This window comes from Oratosquilla oratoria, chromosome 2 (genome assembly GCF_046742065.1).
Source record: "Oratosquilla oratoria isolate Oo_2021 chromosome 2, ASM4674206v1, whole genome shotgun sequence".
Lineage (NCBI taxonomy): Eukaryota > Metazoa > Arthropoda > Malacostraca > Stomatopoda > Squillidae > Oratosquilla > Oratosquilla oratoria.
Window position 1 is genome coordinate 89,972,506 of NC_134778.1, and position 20,707 is coordinate 89,993,212.

Below are 20,707 nucleotides of genomic sequence, written 5' to 3' on the forward strand. Positions count from 1 at the left end.
TTTTTGGATGGATTTAAATAATTGTATAGAGGGAATAAGGAGAAATGTCAATGTAGTGGTATTGGGAGACCTAAATGCTAAGGTAGGAAATGAACCAATAGACAGAGTGGTTGGGAAGTGTGGAGTTTCAGGAAAAAAATCATGGTGAAGAGTTGATGGTGGAGATGTGTCTGGAAAGAGAGTTGATGATAGCAAATACAGTGTTTCAGAAGAAAGTAAAGCATAAGTACACATGGGAGAGGGTGGTGGATTGAGCATTAATGGACTATACAGTAGTAACCAGGAGTATAGTAGGAAGAGTTAAGGAGGTACATATTCTAAGGGAAGAGAGTGGGGGAATATCAGATAATTTTTGGTGGAAGGTAAGTTGAGAGTGGAGGATAGACGGAGAAAGACAAAAAGGACAGAAGGTAGGGAGGTGCTTAGAGTGAACTGCTTAAATGAGAAAGAAAAGGAAAAGGAGTATAAAGGTAGGCGCACACTTGTCCGCATCGTATGGACGGCACGCATCGTACGCATCAGATTTTAGTATTCTTTACATTATTTCAAATGGGTCTGCGCGCATTTGACCGCATCGTACGCATCGGACATCGGCAATGCCGACGAGGATCCCCGAAAGAGCATTCAATCCGATGCGTACGAACGATGCAGATGGCCTCTACGGCATTTGCCGGCAAATGTGCGACCCCATCGTCAGTTGCAGCCAGAGCGCCGTCGCGGTCGGATGCAAACCTTCTTCTTCGGTATTTATTTTATTTTTTCTGTTTGCATAGCTATGCTTTGCTTGTACATAATATATAATGTTATATTAACTCACTGACTGTTTTTAGATATGTTCCTAAAAATCCTCTTCTTCTGCCAGCAAACAGCTAACCACTACAATTTCTTCCTCTTCACTATCACTGTTCAACATTTTCACAACTTTATACACTAGAAAGATATGGAGTATGTCCTTCCAGAGAGAGCTCAGCTTCACAACTGCGGATGGTGAATGGTCCAATGCCAACAATGTGCGCAGAAAATCCGATCCATCCGATGCGTGTTGTCCGTATGATGCGGACCAATGTGTGCAGACCCCAAAAACAATCCGATGAGTACGATGCGTGCCATCTGTACGATGCGGACAAGTGTGCGCCTACCTTAAGAAGAAGCTGAGAGAGGAGTGGGAGGGAGTGAAGGATATAGCAGAACTAGGAGTAGAGGAGGAATGAGGATGGTTCAAGGAGGGAGTCACAAGTTGCACAAAGATGGTGTGGGGAACAAGGATGGGAGGAAATAAAAGGAAGGGTAGTGAGTGGTGGGAAGAGGAAGCAAAGAAGGTTGTAGAAGAGAAGCTAGCTTTCAAAGATTGGTTACAAAATAGGATGAGGAAATCATATAAGAGGTACAAAGAAAAGAGAAGTAAAGTCTATGATAAAAGAAGCAAAGAGGAGGGCAGATGTAAAATAAGGTAAGAGTCTGACAGAAAATTTTGAAAGTATGAGGCATGTTTTTTAAGTGTGTACCATTTTGAAATAAAAATAAAACAAGTAGACTTTTCATAAAAAAATTATTTTCAACATAATTATGGAATCATCTGACCGTGTTTAAGTTTGTGAGTGTTTGAAATGCCTTCTCCAATTGAGAATGCCGCCATCTGTGAGATACGCGCTATTATTAATTTTCTTACTGCTAAAGGTGTGAAAGCGGCTGAAATTCATCGTCAGATCAGCGAAGTGTATGAAGAAAACATTATGAGTGATGGGATGGTGTGGAAATGGGTGAGAGCTTTTAAAGATGGCTGTACAAATGTGCATAATGAGGAACAAAGTGGACGACCTTCACTCATTCACTTGTTCCTCATCATACACATTTGTACGGCCATCTTAAAGCTCTCAACCATTTCTGCACCATCCCATCACTCATAATGTTTTCCCCATACACTTCACTGATCTGATGATGAATTTCAGCCGCTTTCACACCTTTAGCAGTGAGAAAACAAATCTCAGCATGTGTTTCACAGTCAGCGGTATTCTCAATCGGAGGCATTTCAAATACTCACAAATTTAAACACAGTCAGATGATTCCATAATTATGTTGAAAAGTAGATTACGGTACAGACCTTCATGTAAAAATAAAATTGTTTTGAAAAGTCTACTTGTTTCATTTTTACTTCAAAATGGTACTTACTTAAAAAACACGCCTCATAATGAAAAGATGTTTTGGAAAGAAATTAAGAGAGGAAGAGGAGGCAAATCAAGTAAGAGAAGAATAGGTAAAAGGTGCAGATGGAGAGATGATAATGGAAGGCAGTAAGAGGAAGATGGGCAGAGTATTTTAAGGAGTTGCTAAATGTGAAGGAGGACAGGAAGGGAAAGGTAGCTTCAGTGGGAAGCAATAAGAAAATGACCATGGTGAGTGAGGAAAATGGAGGAGAAATAAAGAAAGATGAAGTGAAGGCAGTTGTTAAGATGATGAGAGCAGGTAAGGCACCTGGGTTGGATGGATGTCATGCAGAATGTCTGAAAAAAGGAGGTACAGTGATGGTGGACTGGCTGATGAGGTTATTTAATGTTTGTTTAAGAGAGGGTAGAGTACCAGAGGACTGAAGGAGTGTTTGTATAGTTCCACTTTACAAGGGAAAAGGGGACAAGTGTGAGTGTAGTAGTTTCAGAGGGATCAGCTTAAGTGTAATTGGGAAGGCCCATGGGAAGGTTTTGATTGAGAGAATTAGGAGAGGAACAGAGGGAGTAATTGGTGAGGAACTGTGTGGGTTTAGGACAGGTAGGGGTTGTGCAGATCAGATTTTTGAGGTAAGACAGATATGTGAGAAAGCTATAGAAAAAGGTAAGGATGTTTTGTTGGGCTTTTATGGATCTGAAAAAGGCTAATGACAGGGTAGACAGGAAGGTACTGTCATCATAAAACCCCAAAAAACATCCTTAACTTTTCCTATAGCTTTCTCACATATCTGTCTTACCTCAAAAATCTAATCTATACAACCCCTACCTGTCCTAAACCTACACTGTTCCTTACCAATTACTAACTCTGTTCCTCTCCTAATCCTCTCAATCAAGATCCTCCCATAAGCCTTCCCAACTACACTTAACAAGCTGATCCCTCTGAAACTACTACACTCACACTTGTCCCCTTTTCCTCGTAAAGTGGAACTATATAGGCACTCCTCCAGTCCTCTGGCACTCTACCCTCTCTTAAACAAACATTAAATAATCTCAACAGCCAGTCCACCATCACTGTACCTCCTTTTTTCAGACATTCTGCATGGCATCCATCCACCCCAGGTGCCATACCTACTCTCATCATCTTAACAGCTGTCTTCACTTCATCTTTCCTCATTTCTCCTCCATTTTCCTCACTCATCACTCTCATTTTCTTAGTGCTTCCCACTGCAACGACCTTTCCCTCCCTATCCTTCTTCACATTTAGCAACTCCCTAAAATACTCTGCCCACCTTCCTCTCACTGCCTTCTCTTCTATTATCATCTCTCCATCTTCTTTTATCATCTCTTCACCTCCTCTTCCTCTTAATTTCTTTCAAAAAAAAAAAAAAATTCTATTAATTTCAAAATTCTGCCATACTCTTACCCCATTTCACATTTGCTCTCCTCTCTGCCTCTTTTATCTTATGCTTTCTCTTCTCTTTACTTTGTACCTCTTATATGATTCCCTTGTCCTAATTTGTAACCAATCTATGAAAGCCTGTTTCTTCTCTTCTACACCCTTCTTTGCTTCCTCATCCCACCACTCACTACCCTTCCTTCTATTTCCTCCTGTCCTCTTTGTTCCACACACCATCTTTGCATATCTTATGACTCTCTCCTTGAACCATCCCCATTCCTCTTCCACTCCTAGTTCTACTCTATCCTTCACTGCCAAACAAAGCTGCATAGGTTCAAGACACCATGTTGTCTGTCCAATCCCACTAAAAGCAAATACACTACCAAATGAAGCTGCAGCCACAGGACCTGCAATATGGCCTCTATACCACTTACACTACATATCTTTAAAACAGTGCTAAAGAGCTGAGATTCATGCATTTCTTAAAGCTATGCAACTCCTGTATGCCCTGCAGTCCAATTGGATACCAAAATTGGCCATCAACATCCTTGACAACAATGACCCTGATGACCCATAGAATTACAGATATCACATTACTAAATGCAGGTTAGTTTAGGTAGGTTAGGTTAGAATAGAATAGATGAAGTTATACTTTAATTTCTTCGACCAACGCATCTATCAAAACAAAGAAGACAGCTCAAGCAGCCCCAGCAGCTACATTTGGACGTGTATAGCTTTTAGCAACCTTTTCTGTTATTGATTTCTGCCAAGAAAAACATATACAATGTGGATGAACTATAATTTACAAAATTTACCTTTTTAAGAAAATGCTGAGGCTAAATAAGAGTAAGAACTCCTTTAACAGGGTGGTCAATAATTATAATTGGAATCTCCTGGCCCCTAGTGTGATAGCATCTGAAAGAGTTAAAGAATTCGAATACAACTTGGACAACGCATTGAAGGGTCAGGAGCTATATTTCAATTATAAGGCAAAGATATTATATCAAAAAATTCCCACACTTACCAATGCCACTGCTGCCACGATAGTAGCAGAGTCCCAAGTTAGATGTACAGGCTCAATAAAGGCCTCTTCCAGGACATCTACTGTGATGAGTAACTGTGTGATATGCTTTGCTCTCCTTGTAGTTCTATGGAGTATAGAAGTACTAGGTGATCCATGACTAAACAATCCAAGATAGGTAAAGGAAGCAAAGAAGCACAGTTGGTATGGATGGGCCACATTGGCAATGGGCCAAGTTAGTAATAAAATAATGGTAAACTTTTAGAAGTGCACACCTACACAATATAGCAATAGAAAATTAAATAATAACTTTGTAAATTATAATACATCAATGTCATATAAGTTATTCTTGGTGGAAATTAATAATAGAAAAGGTTGCTTAAAGCTATAAACAAACAAACATTGCCACTTCGGTTGCTTGAGACACCATCTTTGTTTTGGTAGAGGTGGAGGCCGAAGAAATTTAAGTACATGTATGATAAATTTGACTATTCTAACCTAACCTAACCAAACCCAACCCAAACTACTTACCTGACCTGCATTTAGTATTGTGGTACCTGTAATTCAAGAGATCATCAGGGTCACCATCTCTGACCTCTGAATCTAACAAAACAAAGGTGACATCTAAAGGAGTCGAAGTGATTCCATTCGTTTCAGCATAGGTTTTGGTAACATTTTCTGATATTGATTTCCGCCAACAAAAATCTTTATCTAATTTTCTAATGCTATACCGTATAGGTGTGCACTTCTAAAAAAAATATAACAAAATAAGATACCAGGGATAATTCAATAAGACCATATTTGTCTTTTAATGTTACATACTGTATGTTAAAAAATTGTCCTTAACATATATAACATTAAACAAAATAATTTTACAAGCAATTCAAGCCCATAACCAATATAAATTGAATTGAATTGAATTTTACTTGGCACTGATGATTGAATCAATATACATGGAGTGCAGATAATGAAAAAAACATAGTTCAAAATAACGGACAATTACAAATGCCGAGGACAACACAAAAAATGAATCAATCAACAACTGTAAAGAATATAGACTGAGTCACAGGTACAATTAATAACTTACTAGGGATATCTAAATAACTTTAAAATCTGTTTTGTTTACAGTTCAGATCTTGAAAGTCTGAGCCAATTCTTAGCAATACCTATCCTAACCTACACTAGGTTTTTTGTTTTAAGGTGGTATTACACATGCACGTTTTAGTTTAACTCAGTACGGAACATTCTGAAAATTTCGATGAGCATCTCACAAAACTAATTACACAGTACGAGCTATGCTTCCATTTACAAACAGGGTCTCATTGTTTTTGTGATCAGCTGATTGACAAAACACATATTCTTTCTCTTTGATATGTCTACTTCCATGTACACAAGACAGCAGAAGGCACTTATTGCTAAGGCCATGCTTGTTATTGCAATGGCAGAACACATGGAGTCTGCAGGTGGTGAAAAAAGAGAAGGAAGGTATAGACTTGACTGTGGCTGACATGACGTGAAGAGGGAAGCCAATATGAATATAACAATCTCGTTTAAGAACTGGCACTTGAAGACTTATATTAACACAATATTTACCCCTAGTCCACCCTCTATACTCCGAAGGAACTCGTCAGAAGCCCCAATCCCTGGTGGGCAGAAAGTAGTCAGAATTTGTTGTGGGGAGGGGGAAGGGGTGAGGGGTTAGACTAGGTTAAGCTATATCTTATACTTTATATTCATATATAGAGAGTGGTTTAATGAAGTCAAGAGACCAGATACTCTACGTTGAGAACGCCGAACTTAATAAAAAATCATGTTTGGTTAAGTTTAAGCAAAATGCACTTACAACGGGACGTAACTAATGTGCTGTACTCATGCAAAATTTGCCCGTGTATCCCCTTTACACATGAAAACTTAGTTTACAATATGAATATCGGACTTATCATACGCCTAGCGGTCATATCTTTAATTCAAAACAGGAAATTTCGTGTTAGGGACGTTATAGTATTTTCAACTGACTAATTAAGAAAATATCCAATGCATTTTGATATTCGAATTACTTATTTTGTACAGCTTTTGTTAATTGAATGCCAAATAAAACGAATGATTATTACAACGATGTTAAATTAACCTTCCATGAAATGCAATATATACAAAATAATAGTAATTAATTACTTCTCTGTAGCTGGTTCTGACGTGATAGTGTAGTCGTTTTCTTTAACGATTCATGTATTAAAGAAAACGAAATAGCAGTCTACAAATAACCATAACCTATTGCAAACGAACGTAAAACTACGAGCACCGTTTAATAGAGTGGAACGCAAATTTTCACACCAATAAAACCAAATATTTGAGCCATGCTTATTTACATGTCAGGGAGCACTGATACTTCATCAAAGAACGAGGTAGAATTGGAGAGAAAGCTTAGATTTGATCTAGGAGATGGAGAGCTTAGGAGGAACAAACTATAGTAGTAGTAGCCTACATAGAATTGAAGAAAGTTCCAACACAGATAGCAAGAAAAGAGAAGAAAATGACTTGAAATTTATAATAGATCTTTGCTATGGATCTCTATAGTTACCAGACATATCTGGACAACATAACAAGAAAATTTATAGGATAGGAGCTAGAAAAGAGGGCAGTACAAGACCCTTACTGATAGTATTAGACACTATAGAAAATAAACAGATGCTTTTAGAATATGTTAATAGACTCAAAAATGCTGAAAGTAGGTTTATGGAAATAGCTGTACAACATAGTGCTGAGCAAATACCGCTAATTTCAATACCGGAATTACCTGTAAACAACAATGCCGTTACCGGAATTACCGGTACTTTACCGGTAAAAGACTCGTGAGGTAGTAGTGACGTCCCAAGTTCGAGTCGCCTTTATGACTTAAATCTTTAAACAAATTTCATCCTACTATGGTGTGTAGTCACAACTCAAGTTTTGTAACGTCGTCACTATAAAAATCCTGCCTGCATCACGAACGGGCGAAGGAAGCACTAACCTACCCTACATGCCTACCGGTGCTATAGGCAAAATGTAAAGGGAAATATACAGAATATGTATATATATATATATATATATATATATATATATATATATATATATATATGTATATATATATATATATATATATATATGTATATTTATATATATATATATTTATATGTATATATATATATATATATATAAACACTTATTCTGAACTTCACAAAAATCCTAGTGACTCGGTTGATAAGAATTTCCATAAAGAATTAAGAACTTTACTTAAAGGCAGAGAAGATTTGATTAAACATTTCTCTACACAAAATCCTTCAACACCTTATTTGTATGGGCTTATTAAAACTCACAAACCAATTCACCCCACTAGGCCCATCATCAGTTCTGTAGGCTCTGTAAGCTACAAGCTTTCTAAGTGGCTTGTGACAAAGCTTTCTCCATTGGTAGGCACTATTTCCAACTCATTTATTCAAAATAGTGAAGACTTGATTCAAAAGATTAAATCTCTTAACATTGATAATCCTTACAAATTAGTTAGTTTCGATGTCACTGAGCTTTTTACACATGTCCCAATTAAAGATGTTTTAACCTTTCTCCCAAATATTCTAGGTAACAGTATTGATGGTATCCCTTGTAAAAAAATTAATTATATATATATATATATATATATATATATATATATATATATATACATATATATGTGTACGTGTGTGTGTGTATTTACCTACCTAGTTGTATTTACCTAGTTGTATTTTACGGGAAGGGGAGCTATGCTCGTGGGGTCCCGTCTTCATATCTCATTTTATCTAAACTATTTTTAAATTCATGTATTGTTTTTGCACACACCACTTTATCACCTAACTTGTTCCAACTGTCTATTACACTGTGAGGAAAGCTGTTCTTTTTCAAATCTCTTCTATAGCTGTCTTTTTTTATTTTCTTTCCGTGTCCTCTTGTATTTCTGTCATCCCATTTTATCAGATTCTCTCTGTCAGTAATTTCCATGCCTTTCATGATTCTGTAAATAGCTATCAAATCTCCTCTCTCTCTTCTTTGCTCTAGTGTCTGTAGTTCAAGTTTTTCTAGTCTCTCTACATATGATAGTTTTGTGAGTGTTGGTGCCAATTTTGTAATTGCTCTTTGTATTCTTTCAAGTTCTTTTATACATTTTTTTGTACTTGGTGACCATATCGTTGCTGCATATTCCAATCTTGGTCTTATCAGGGTGATTAGGATTTTCTTCACCATTTCTTCATCCAGGTATGTAAATGCAACTTTGATTGTTCTTATTAAATTATAAGTTTCTCCAAAAATCTTATTTATATGTTTCTCAGGTGACATATTATTCATAACAATGACTCCCAGGTCCTTCTCATTTTCTATTTTTTTTATTCCTTCTTCTCCCAAATTATATGCTTCTGTTATTCTGTTTTTGCTTTTTCCAAATTCCATTATACTACACTTTTTTGTATTGAACTCCATCTCCCACTTCCTACTCCATTCCTGTACTTTATATAGATCTCTCTATAGTGATTCACAATCTTCTTCTGTTTTCACTCTTTTTAGTAGTTTTGCATCATCTGCAAAGAAGCTCATATAGATTTCAATTCCTTCATCCATATCATTAATATATATAGCAAACATTATTGGGGCCAGTACTGTTCCCTGTGGAACACCGCTTATTACTTCATCCCATTTTGAGTGCTGGTCTCTTATCACTACTCTCATTTTTCTTTCTTGCAAAAAGTCTTCCATCCAATTTAGCAGTTTTCCCTGTATTCCTCCTTCAGTTTCTAATTTCTTAAGCAACTTCTTATGTGGTACTTTGTCAAACGCTTTCTTTAAGTCTAGAAATGCACAGTTCGCCCATCCATCTCTTTCTTGTATTATATCTATTAGCCTTGAATAGAAACATATTAAATTGGTGACGCATGATCGTCCTTGTCTGAATCCAAATTGCCTTGGATTTAACATTTTGTTTTTGTTTTTCTAAATATTTTACCCATCTACTTTTGATAATTCTTTCACAAATTTTTGCTATTGTACTTGTTAGAGAGACTGGTCTATAGTTTGTAGGGTCTTCTTTATTTCCTCCTTTATATATAGGTACTATATTTGCTTTTTTCCAATCTTCTGGAACTTTTCCTTCTTTAAAGGAACTGTTTAGTATGCTATGTATTTTGTCTGCCAGTTCATTCCTGCATTCTTTCAGAATCCAGTTTGCTATTTCATCTGGTCCATGCGATTTTCTGACATCAAGATTACTCAAGTGTGTTAATATTTCATTCTTTGTTACTTCTATTTCTTCCATTGGGGGGACTTTCTCTTTCCATTCAATCTCTTCAGGTTGTATGTTCTCCCGACAACTCTTTCGTTAATTAGGCCGAGAACATGGCCTCCTTGTCGGAAGTATATGCTCACTCGATCTGGTATATATCTATTTTCCTGAAAGTTGTAACGATTATTGCTTTACGTGTCCACGTAACTGCCACCCAAGGCAAGTGGGATGGCGACGTTTGATTTGATAATACAAATCGAATTCATCAGTTCAAATTCCATATGGTCTATGTCTATAAACAACAGAGGGAAATATACCCTTTAAGAAAAAAACTCATGATATGATTATTGCAAGTAAATGTTTAGTTACTTATACCAAAGTCAAAGTCAAGAATGATGTAGCGATCCAGTCTGAAAGAATTCGTTTTGTCCACCAGTGGAACATTTTAGGGCACTAAGAATTCCTATTTCCTAAAAACTATAAACAAATTAAGATTAGTTTAATTCAGCAGCTACTTGCGACTCCTACTGCACTGCAAAGTTGACGGTCTCGGTTGTAGCTTAGCTTTGTCCACATGGACATACAAGAATGTTGTTTACAGCGACTGCAGAAGGCAGACACAAAGAACACTTTGGTTGTTGGTCGTCTGCAGGCAGAAGTCATGTGTAACAGAGTAATATTCTCGCATGTGTCTGCAAACACTACATTGTGTGGAGCGTGACTTTAATGATGTATCTACAGTATAGTGAGATCACCCTTTGGTCATTATAGTTACTCTCTCGTAATACGGTATTAGGGTCAGATTAGTGTTTGTAATTATCTGGCTACTTTAATTCATGAAAGGATGTCCAAGGACCCACGCACAATAGATATCTATTGACCGTATTGAAGTTATTTTACCTATGGACAAGGATGAAATAACTTTATCAATGCTAGGCATGCCAGATTAACATTAAGTGTTCTACTAAAGCACCGAGAGAGCTTTTGGTCGACATCGAAAGAACGAGATAAGTCGTAGGAGTCGGTACCAGAGGTTTTGGCAACATCCATATAATTTATATAACAAAGAGAACTGGGCCAAGCAAAGATCCCTGGGGAACATTGCTCATTGCGTCACACAAATCAGATGAGTTTCATTCAATAGATATATACCAGATCGAGTGAGCATATACTTCCGACAAGGAGGCCATGTTCTCGGCCTAATTAACGAAAGAGTTGTCGATAGATAGATTTTATTTCAAAGAAATCTACAAACCTCATCAAACATGAAAACTGTTGAATGGAAGTAATGGTTTATCATGGGTGTTATGCATTCTTACCCACAAGCATATTTGTGCGTTTATGCATTGTGGAGTTGTGTGGTAGTTGATCTGACTCGATGGTCAGAAAAGTCAGAAATAGTTGACTGCTGTCATGGACAGATATATGACAAGCACATATGCATACAGATGTTCATTCATACCAGGGGCACTCTCTCCGTCGCCTCGTCTCTTCCTTTCCCGGGAACAACTATCTCACGTGACCCCCAGTCAGACCTTTGTTATTTCAGTTATATGAGTTATTGTTGATTTTGTTATTATACATATAAAGATGGCCAGATCTTGCGATCATTTCATGTAATATTGTTCTTCCATTGTGCCCACACTAGACTCAACCTGATTCGGTTGCAAAGAAAATCCAAAACGGGAATATTTTGTAACATGGGTAAACTGAAAATTCTCCGTCTGTCAGACTCTAGTATGGTTTCCGATAGTGAAGAGGAATCAGGTTTTCGTGGTGAGCCTCAGCCACCCAAGTTTCAACTTCATAGGGTCGTCTTAAGTCGTAGGATACGTTGGTAGCATAGATGATATCCCCCTTTGCCAGTAGTCCTCCAAAGAAACCATAAGTACCAAGGCCATATATCAAGTGGTCAGACAGAGCCATAAGTGCGAGGTCTTCGTCCCTCGATATGGGTTTATCAAGGGCCACTGCGTCCGGATGACGCCAGAGCACGTTCTCGCGGCACCAAGGCAGGTCGTCCGACACCACGATGAAGGCCACTTTGCCATACCTGAGGAGAGGAAGAACAAAACCACGTTTAATAACAGAAAAAAGGTAATAAAAACGTTCCTAAAAAATGGGGAATTAATTAAACAGGATGGAGACCCTGCTCACCTTTTTCTGGCAAAAGCAAAGGCGTCATGGAAAAATATGGGTTCCATCGCTTTAGAACCATGCCTCATTTTCATATGATTTATGTAATTACTCCTTCTTATGTGAACTCCAATGACCACAGGCCGTTCGGCACCAGGACCCTGAATAGTCTTGTCTGCAAGGGACGCTTCCTCCATCTGCTTCCTCCACCTCTCCAAAAGTAGGTCTCTGTATCTCTCTGCTGATTGTTGGACCAGGGGCTGGAATCGGTAGATAAATCTCAAGAGGTTCCTTCGAGGTGAAACAAGGAGACAATTAGAATAAGTAGAGCGTATTGATAGTTGGCGAGAAAAACATGATAAACAAGTTAATTTCAAAGTAAAAGACAACAATTCTACCAACCTATATTGCATAAAATAGGCAGGGTGACAGGGGTACGAACCAATATTTATGTTTTTATCTAGACCATTCAGGGCCACATAGTTCTCGGCAATATCAATTCTCATACTCCGGATACCAGTCTGTTTGCATTTAGAACAAAGGAAAGGAGTTACTAGGATTAGAATCCGGTGTGTTCAAAATCAGTCGATTGAATGTACACATGATAAGGCAGTGATAACTTTCATCTGATTGATTGGGAGAGAGAAGCTGTACTGTACAATATTCATGTAGATAGGATAAAGAGTAGATGTCTGATATGTAACAAATCTAGTAGACAATACTTCCAATATAAACTCAAAGATATACAATCGGAAAATGTTCTCCACATCCCTCCTCTGTTTAGGCCAAGGATTCTACGCATATTCCCTATGTATCCTATCTTTATATAGTGCTGTTCTTTAGCCTCCTAGAGACTATTTCAGCACTAGTTATATCGTGAAGCACCCACTATCAGTACATTTTTGGTTTGTAGTTTTACTTGTGGCACCTAAAGGGCCTAGGAACTCCAGATGACCAGTCTTCTGTTGAACCTAAGCATATGTAATAGTGGATGCCGTGTGAGAGGATAAGGGTTGTACTTTTGAGACCGCTCTCCAACCCTGACGAACATTTTCTACACCTATGAAAATTATCAATAAATTTGATAGGTAAGCCAGAAACCCAGCTCTTAACTAGACACACAGACCACATCTTAATTTGTAATGGCAGAAACCTTTCACCATGACTGGTGAAAGGTTTAAAAGTACGACCCTGAGTAGTTTTTATGGACCCTCACCCTATTCATGCACTCCTCAGGGAGAAACGGTAGTAGGAAGTTCGGGAAGATCGCCCTCAAGTAGTCATACATGTCCTTCCTCACCCCAACCTGGAAAAAAGAGAGAATGAACGGGTCACCATTAGTTATCACACTGAGTCCCCAAGATACTATGATATCATGAAAAAATCGCATTCAACTCCAGAACTATATGTGAAATGTGGTACAGTGCCACGCCTTGGTCTAGGCGCGAAGCGCCGACGACTCAATTCCGTGACGCTGTACCAACCAATCGCCTTCCCACACGTGCGTTACGTCACCATGCCAGCCAATAAAATCCTAGTTCTGTTTACCAGGGTCACCCTTTAGACTGGTTATTTTCTCTTCATTCCACGGCCACTTCACAAGGGCTACTCTCTGGACTGGGTACTCTTTCCTCACTGCTCAGCCAATTCATAAGGGCTACAATCTGGAATGGTCATCTTCTCCTCATTCTTCAACCAGACCAGAAGGGTTACATTCTGGACTGGTCGTCTTATCCTCACTCCTCGGCCGATTCACAATGATCCCTGGACTGGGCACTCTCTCCTCACTCCTCGGCCAGTTTACCAAGGCTACACTCTGGACTGATCTTCATGTCCTTACTCTTCGGTCAGTTTGCAAAGGATACTCTCTGGACTGATCGTCCTCTCCTCGCTCCCCGGTCAGTTTCGTTATAAGTGTTTTCTGAACTAATCACCCTTTTCTCACTTTTACCCTCGTGCTGATCCGACCCTTCGACTCCAAACCAACATACCACTCTTGGGCGCCTGTCTAATCGATTTTTTGTAAATATTCTTATATTCAGCTTACCGCATCATCATGTCTGTTTTTCAAAAAAAAAAAAAAAAAAAAAAAAAAAAATATATATATATATATATATATATATATATATATATATATATATGTGTGTGTGTGTGTGTGTGTGTGTGTGTATTTACCTAGTTGTATTTACCTAGTTGTATTTTACGGGAAGGGGAGCTATGCTCGTGGGGTCCCGTCTTCATATCTCATTTTATCTAAACTATTTTTAAATTCATGTATTGTTTTTGCACACACCACTTTCTCATCTAACTTGTTCCAACTGTCTATTGCTCTGTGAGGAAAGCTGTTCTTTTTCAAATCTCTTCTATAGCTGTCTTTTTTTATTTTCTTTCCGTGTCCTCTTGTATTTCTGTCATCCCATTTTATCAGATTCTCTCTATCAGTAATTTCTATGCCTTTCATGATTCTGTAAATAGCTATCAAATCTCCTCTCTCTCTTCTTTGCTCTAGTGTCTGTAGTTTAAGTTTTTGTAGTCTCTCTTCATATGATAGTTTTGAGAGTGTTGGTGCCAGTTTTGTAATTGCTCTTTGTATTCTTTCAAGTTTTTTTATACATTTTTTTGTACTTGGTGACCATATCGTTGCTGCATATTCCAATCTTGGTCTTATCAGGGTGATTAGGATTTTCCTCACCATTTCTTCATCCAGGTATGTAAATGCCACTTTGATTGTTCTTATTAAATTATAAGTTTCTCCAAAAATCTTATTTATATGTTTCTCAGGTGACATATTATTCATAACAATGACTCCCAGGTCCTTCTCATTTTCTACTTTTTTTATTCCTTCTTTTCCCAAATTATATGATCCTGTTATTCTGTTTTTGCTTTTTCCAAATTCCATTATACTACACTTTTTTGTATTGAACTCCATCTCCCACTTCCTACTCCATTCTTGTACTTTATTTAGATCTCTCTGTAGTGATTCGCAATCTTCTTCAGTTTTCACTCTTTTCAGTAATTTTGCATCATCTGCAAAGAAGCTCATATAGCTTTCAATTCCTTCATCCATATCATTAATATATATAGCAAACATTATTGGGGCCAGAACTGTTCCCTGCGGGACACCGCTTATTACTTCATTCCATTTTGAGTGCTGATCTCTTATCACTACTCTCATTTTTCTTTCTTGCAAAAAGTCTTCCATCCAATTTAGCAATTTACCTTGTATTCCTCCTTCATATTCTAATTTCTTAAGCAACTTCTTATGTGGTACTTTGTCAAAAGCTTTTTTTAGGTCTAGAAATGCACAATCAGCCCATCCATCTCTTTCTTGTATTATATCTATTAGCCTTGAATAGAAACATATTAAATTGGTGACGCATGATCGTCCTTGTCTGAATCCAAATTGCCTTGGATTTAGTACGTTGTTTTTTTCCAAGTATTTTACCCATCTACTTTTGATAATTCTTTCACATATTTTTGCTATTGTACTTGTTAGAGAGACTGGTCTATAGTTGGTAGGTTCTTCTTTATTTCCTCCTTTATATATAGGTACTATATTTGCTTTTTTCCAATCTTCTGGAACTTTTCCTTCTTTTAAGGAACTGCTTATTATGCTATGTATTTTGTCTGCCAGTTCATTCCTGCATTCTTTCAGAATCCAGTTTGCTATTTCATCTGGCCCATGCGATTTTCTGACATCAAAATTACCCAAGTGTGTCAATATTTCATTCTTTGTTACTTCTATTTCTTCCATAGGGGGGACTTTTTCCTTCCACTCAATCTCTTCAGGTTGTATATTTTCCCTTGTAAACACTGATTTAAAATGTTTGTTCATAATTTCTGCCATTTCCATTTCCTCAGTGTATTCAACTCCTCCTTGTCTTAATTTCTCTAAGTCTTGTTTGTTTTTCAGTTTATTGTTTACAAATCTGTAGAATAGTTTTGGTTGATCTTTACACTTTTCTATAACATCTTTTTCATATTTTCTTTTTTCCTCTCTGCACTTTTGTACATATTCATTTCTATAACCAGTATATATTTTCCATTTTTCAGGTCTTCTGTCTTTTTTCCATCTGTTCCAGGCTTTGTCTCTTTTGTCCTTTAACTCCCTACAACTTTTGTTGTACCAGCATTTTACATATTCTTTTTCTTGTTTTTGTCTTGGGACATACTTTTCCACTCCTTTTTTGTAAATTTTTGTTAAAATATTCCATTTCTCTTCCACTGTTGTTTCTTCTTTGTATATTTCTTCCCAGTTTTCTTGTTGGAAGAATTCTCTTATTTTATCAAAGTTTGTTTTTTCATACATCATTCTTCCTTTTCTATATTGTTCATTTCTTTTCATATATTTTTCTTCATTAAGTTCCAGTTCAATCAATATGTGGTCACTTTTACCTATTGGTGTTTTATATTCAATCTTGTCCACTATTCTAGGTTCAGATGTAATTATTAAGTCTAGCCTCGATGGTTCTTCTTCATTTCTATACCTAGTGTTCTCTTGTATCCATTGTGTCATTGAATGGTCAGTAATCATCTCAAGTAGAGCATTTCCCCATGAGTCATCACCACTCTTTACTGACATTTCTTCCCAGCAGATTTCTTTGCAATTAAAGTCGCCCATCATAACTATTCTTCCTCCGTCTTCCATTATTTTAGTTAATGCTATCTTTGTGTCCTCTAACATACTTTTATGTTCACTCTCCTCCCATGAGGCTGTTTTCGGAGGCACATAATTGATCACAAATTTTCTGCTCTTCTTATCTCGGTCTTCCACTTCTATCATAATCATCTCTACTGTATTCTTTCCATATATGACACCTTTCACGTTTATATCCTTCTTAGTCAGGAACATAACTCCACCCCCTTGTTTTTTCTCTCTGTTTCTAATCCAATAATTGTATGTATCATGTCCTACACTGTTGGGTGGTAGTGGGCCTTTTAATTTTGTTTCTACAATTCCCATTATGTCCGGTTCTTTTTCTTTCAAATAATCATTCAGTTCATTCAATCCTGTTATCAATCCATCTATATTTGTGTAAGACACTCTTAGTTTTCTGCCACTTCCATTGTATTCTCTGTTTCCCTTATGTTTTTCTTTAGTATGTCGAACTGCTTTATTTTCATGTTCACTACTCTCCAATAGAATCTCTCTTTCTCTGACTCCGTTCTTTCCTCGTTTTTTGCCTTAGCTTCAATTCTTTTCTGCTTTTCTGCCTCTCTTTCCTCCTTATTCATTTCTCTTTTTATCCATACCTTTTTATATTGATCATTTGTTGCTAGTTTCCCTGTCTTGGATAGAATTTTCTCTGCTGTTGTTTGTGACCTGAATTTAATCTTAATTGGTCTGGTCTTATCTGTACTATATTTTCCGAGTCTGAATTTTTCCTCAATTTCCTTTATAATTTCTGGTTCATCTTCCTGGACTAATTTTAATAAACTGCTTACTCTTTCATTTTCCTCCTTGATTCTTGCGGTTCTATCTGGGTTATGTTTCTCTTCCATTCCTAATATAATTATACATTTCTTTTTGTCAGCTAATTCTCTTACTATATTCTCCTTCTGTCTCATCACTTTAATAACTGAGTCTTCATTATGTTCTTTCAATTGCTGTTTGACTATGTCAGTGAATGAAACCTTATTCCCTTCTTGAGTTATTCTCCAATTTTTAGCTTCTGTAGCTATTGTCTCTCTGTTTTCATTACTATTCTTATTCAATTTCTCATTCTCCTCCTTTACATTTCCTAACTGTCTTTTTAGGTCCTCTATTTCTTCAGTTAAGTTTCTGTTAGCCTTCTCTAGTTGTTCCAACCTTTCAATTCTTTGGAAAATGGAGTCTACGTTACCTAACTTACGCTCCAAGTCCTCGATCACCTTATCAACTCTCTCCTCTAGTCTTATCAGTCGGGGGGGGGGGTTGTGTCCCCCCCACCCTCTTTAAATCCCTGGAACATATTCTCGTCACTTTCTTCTGTATTGCTCCTCTCTATACTTCTAATCTTTACATTTTTATTAGACATTTGATCCTCGCTAAGTCTTTTGTTTACCTTCCGCTTGTCTGGCTGGGCAAAGTCTACTCCCTCCTCATTTCCTTCCATTTCCCTCAGTAATCCCTCCCCTTTTCCTCTTTCCCTACGTTCCCACTACTCCACGAGCAATTTCCCCCCCACCCTGCAAAAACACTAGGCACTTCTCTTTGCGTTGGGATCCACAGACTTCACTTTTCTTCAGAACGTCTTCTAAGCCGTCCATTCGTTGAAGTGTGTGTGTGTGTGTGTGTGTGTGTGTGTGTGTGTGTGTGTGTGTGTGTGTGTGTGTGTGTGTGTGTGTGTGTGTGTGTGTGTGTGTGTGTGTGTGTGTGTGTGTGTGTGTGTGTGTGTGATTAGGAGTTATTAATTATTCGTTCGATACCTACTGCGGTGTTTTGGCATGAGCCGAACAGAATTTTGATCATCTCAATTACAAAAATATGTGTTTTTTCTTAATTGTATTCAAAATATTGTTATTCTTTTTCAGCTGATAATTTCCTTTAATCAATTGTTCTGTTTTGAAGTTGTGAGACATATGTTTGAATTTTTCAAACTAACTTTATTCTAAGTCCATAAAATCTGAATTCGTGATCCTAAACTTCTCATAGGACTGGTATTTGATGTCTTCATGTATGCCTTCCTTGTTCCCCATTATTCTTTGTACTATTTCTTTTTGCGTTCTGTCATTCTTTTCTTTCCGGTTCTTTTCTTACAGGTAAATGTTCTTCCTTCTATGCTATTACTAAGTAGCGACGTAACCTAACGTAGAAGGTTACCTTTACATTTTACATGACTCACTTCTCTGTGCAAATATCTCATGTAAATAATATTACTTTTCAACAATCCCCATGTATAATATATATATATATATATATATATATATATGTATGTATATGTATATATATGTCTATATATATGTATGTATATATATATATATATATATATATATATATATATATATTAAATCTATAATAATCGCATAAACAGTTTTACTTATCACCAAAGATTTTGTCATTTGATGATAGCAAATACAGTGTTTCGGAAGAAAGTCAAGCATAAGTACACATGGGAGAGGGTGGTGGATGGAAGGGTGGTAGATAGAGCGTTAATGGACTATGTAGTGGTAGATAGGAGTATAATAGGAAGAGTTAAGGATGTACATGTGCTAAGGGAAGAGAGTGGGGGAATATCAGATCATTTTTTGGTGGAAGGTAAATTGATAGTGGAGGATAGATGGAGAAAGAGGAAAAGGACAAAAGGTAGGGAGGTGCTTAGAGTGAACTCTTTATGTGAAAAGGAAAAGAAGAAGGAGTACAAGAAGGAGCTGAGAGAGGAGTGAGAGGGAGTGAAGGATAGAGTAGAGCTAGTAGTGGAGGAGGAATGGGGATGGTTTAGGGAGGGAGTCATAAAGTGTGCACAATGGTGTGTGCAACAAGAAGGAAAGGAGGAAATAGAAGGAAGGCTAATGAATGGTGGGATGGGGAAACAAAGAAGGTTGTAGAAGAGAAGAAGCGAGCTTTCACAGATTGGTTACAAAATAGGACGAGGGAGTCATATGAGAGGTACAAAGAAAAGAAAAGAGAAGTAAAGCACAAGGTAAAGAAGGCAAAGAGGAGAGCATATGCGAAATGGGGTAAGAGTACGACAGAAATTTTTGAAAGTAATAAAAAGATGTTTTAGAAAGAAATAAAGAGAGGAAGAGGAGGCAAATCAAGTAGAGAAAAAATGTAAAATGTTGTACTATTCTGTAGCCAACACGTGGAGTTTCCCCATTAAAACTCGTGACCACTAAGCACAGAACAAAACTATGGTCACCCCTTAGGACGACACGCATTTGATTAATTCGTATTCATACAAATATATATACATATATATTCACTCCAGCAACGTTATTTATTTTGTAAGTAAAATAAGAATTATTTCTCTATATTCTGTAACAAGGATATATATGTATTGTAGAAGGATCTAAATTATTGTATACTGAAAACGAAGAATCGGGAATTTCGCCACCACTTTTTAAAATAGTATCATCGACATTTGCCATAAGCAGAGATCAGATATAAAATTAATTTAAAATATCCAAGCTATTCACTTGAATTAACCATATATATATATATATATATATATATATATATATATATATATATATATATATATACATATATAGATATTCACTCCAGGAACTATATTTTTTGGAATTAAAATAAAATATATTCCTCTATATTCTGTAACAGGAATATATATGTATTGTATAAAGATTTTAAATTATTGTAGACTAAAAACAAAGAATCAAGAATTTCGCCACCATTGATGTAGATAGTATCATCAACATTTTCAATAAACAGAGATCAGTCATAGGATTGACTTTAGATACCCTAGCTATTGTTGTGGAAGATAGCTGTTCTCTAAGGAATAGTACCAGCCGTTAGCACTGAGCACGGAAGTGTTCATTCCAAGGGTGAGTAAGGGTAAATACACCGCAGCGATCTATCTTCTGACAGGTACATTCCGACGAGAACACCACCAGCCGCCGGCACAGAGTACGGAAGTGCTCATTCCAAATGTGCCCAAGGGAATCATACCACGACAAACTCAATGGTGTGTTCTGACTCCCTTTGTGAAAAACCTCCCATACCTTGTCCCTACCACTTGTTTCAGGCTGGTCGCTTCCAAACAAGGGCGACA

The 20,707-nt window shown here is 37.1% G+C and overlaps 2 protein-coding genes across 14 annotated transcripts in view; both read right to left on the reverse strand.

Annotated features, from left to right (window-relative positions):
* The window catches only part of Gem2 (Gemin 2), a 47,842-nt gene extending 40,953 nt beyond the window's left edge, over positions 1-6,889 (reverse strand). Inside the window, exons 1-3 of one of the 13 annotated variants that reach the window (XM_076212688.1) lie at positions 6,752-6,887; positions 4,583-4,706; positions 4,374-4,473 (exon numbers count right to left, since the gene is read on the reverse strand). The gene's annotated coding sequence lies outside the window, so the exon portion shown is untranslated. Of the gene's footprint in view, positions 1-4,373; positions 4,474-4,582; positions 4,740-6,172; positions 6,230-6,422; positions 6,530-6,751 lie in introns of those variants that run through there. The other 12 variants (XM_076212678.1, XM_076212631.1, XM_076212669.1 and 9 more) reach the window with 12 other exon arrangements.
* A 4,279-nt stretch (positions 6,890-11,168) lies between these two features.
* LOC143034179 (galactoside alpha-(1,2)-fucosyltransferase 1-like) overlaps positions 11,169-20,707 on the reverse strand; it is a 25,578-nt gene continuing 16,039 nt past the window's right edge. The window contains exons 3-6 of the mRNA XM_076200126.1: positions 13,213-13,302; positions 12,399-12,517; positions 12,018-12,287; positions 11,169-11,913 (exon numbers count right to left, since the gene is read on the reverse strand). Coding sequence (XP_076056241.1) covers positions 11,595-11,913; positions 12,018-12,287; positions 12,399-12,517; positions 13,213-13,302 — 798 coding nt within the window. The 3' untranslated portion in view covers positions 11,169-11,594. The remainder of the gene's footprint in view (positions 11,914-12,017; positions 12,288-12,398; positions 12,518-13,212; positions 13,303-20,707) is intronic.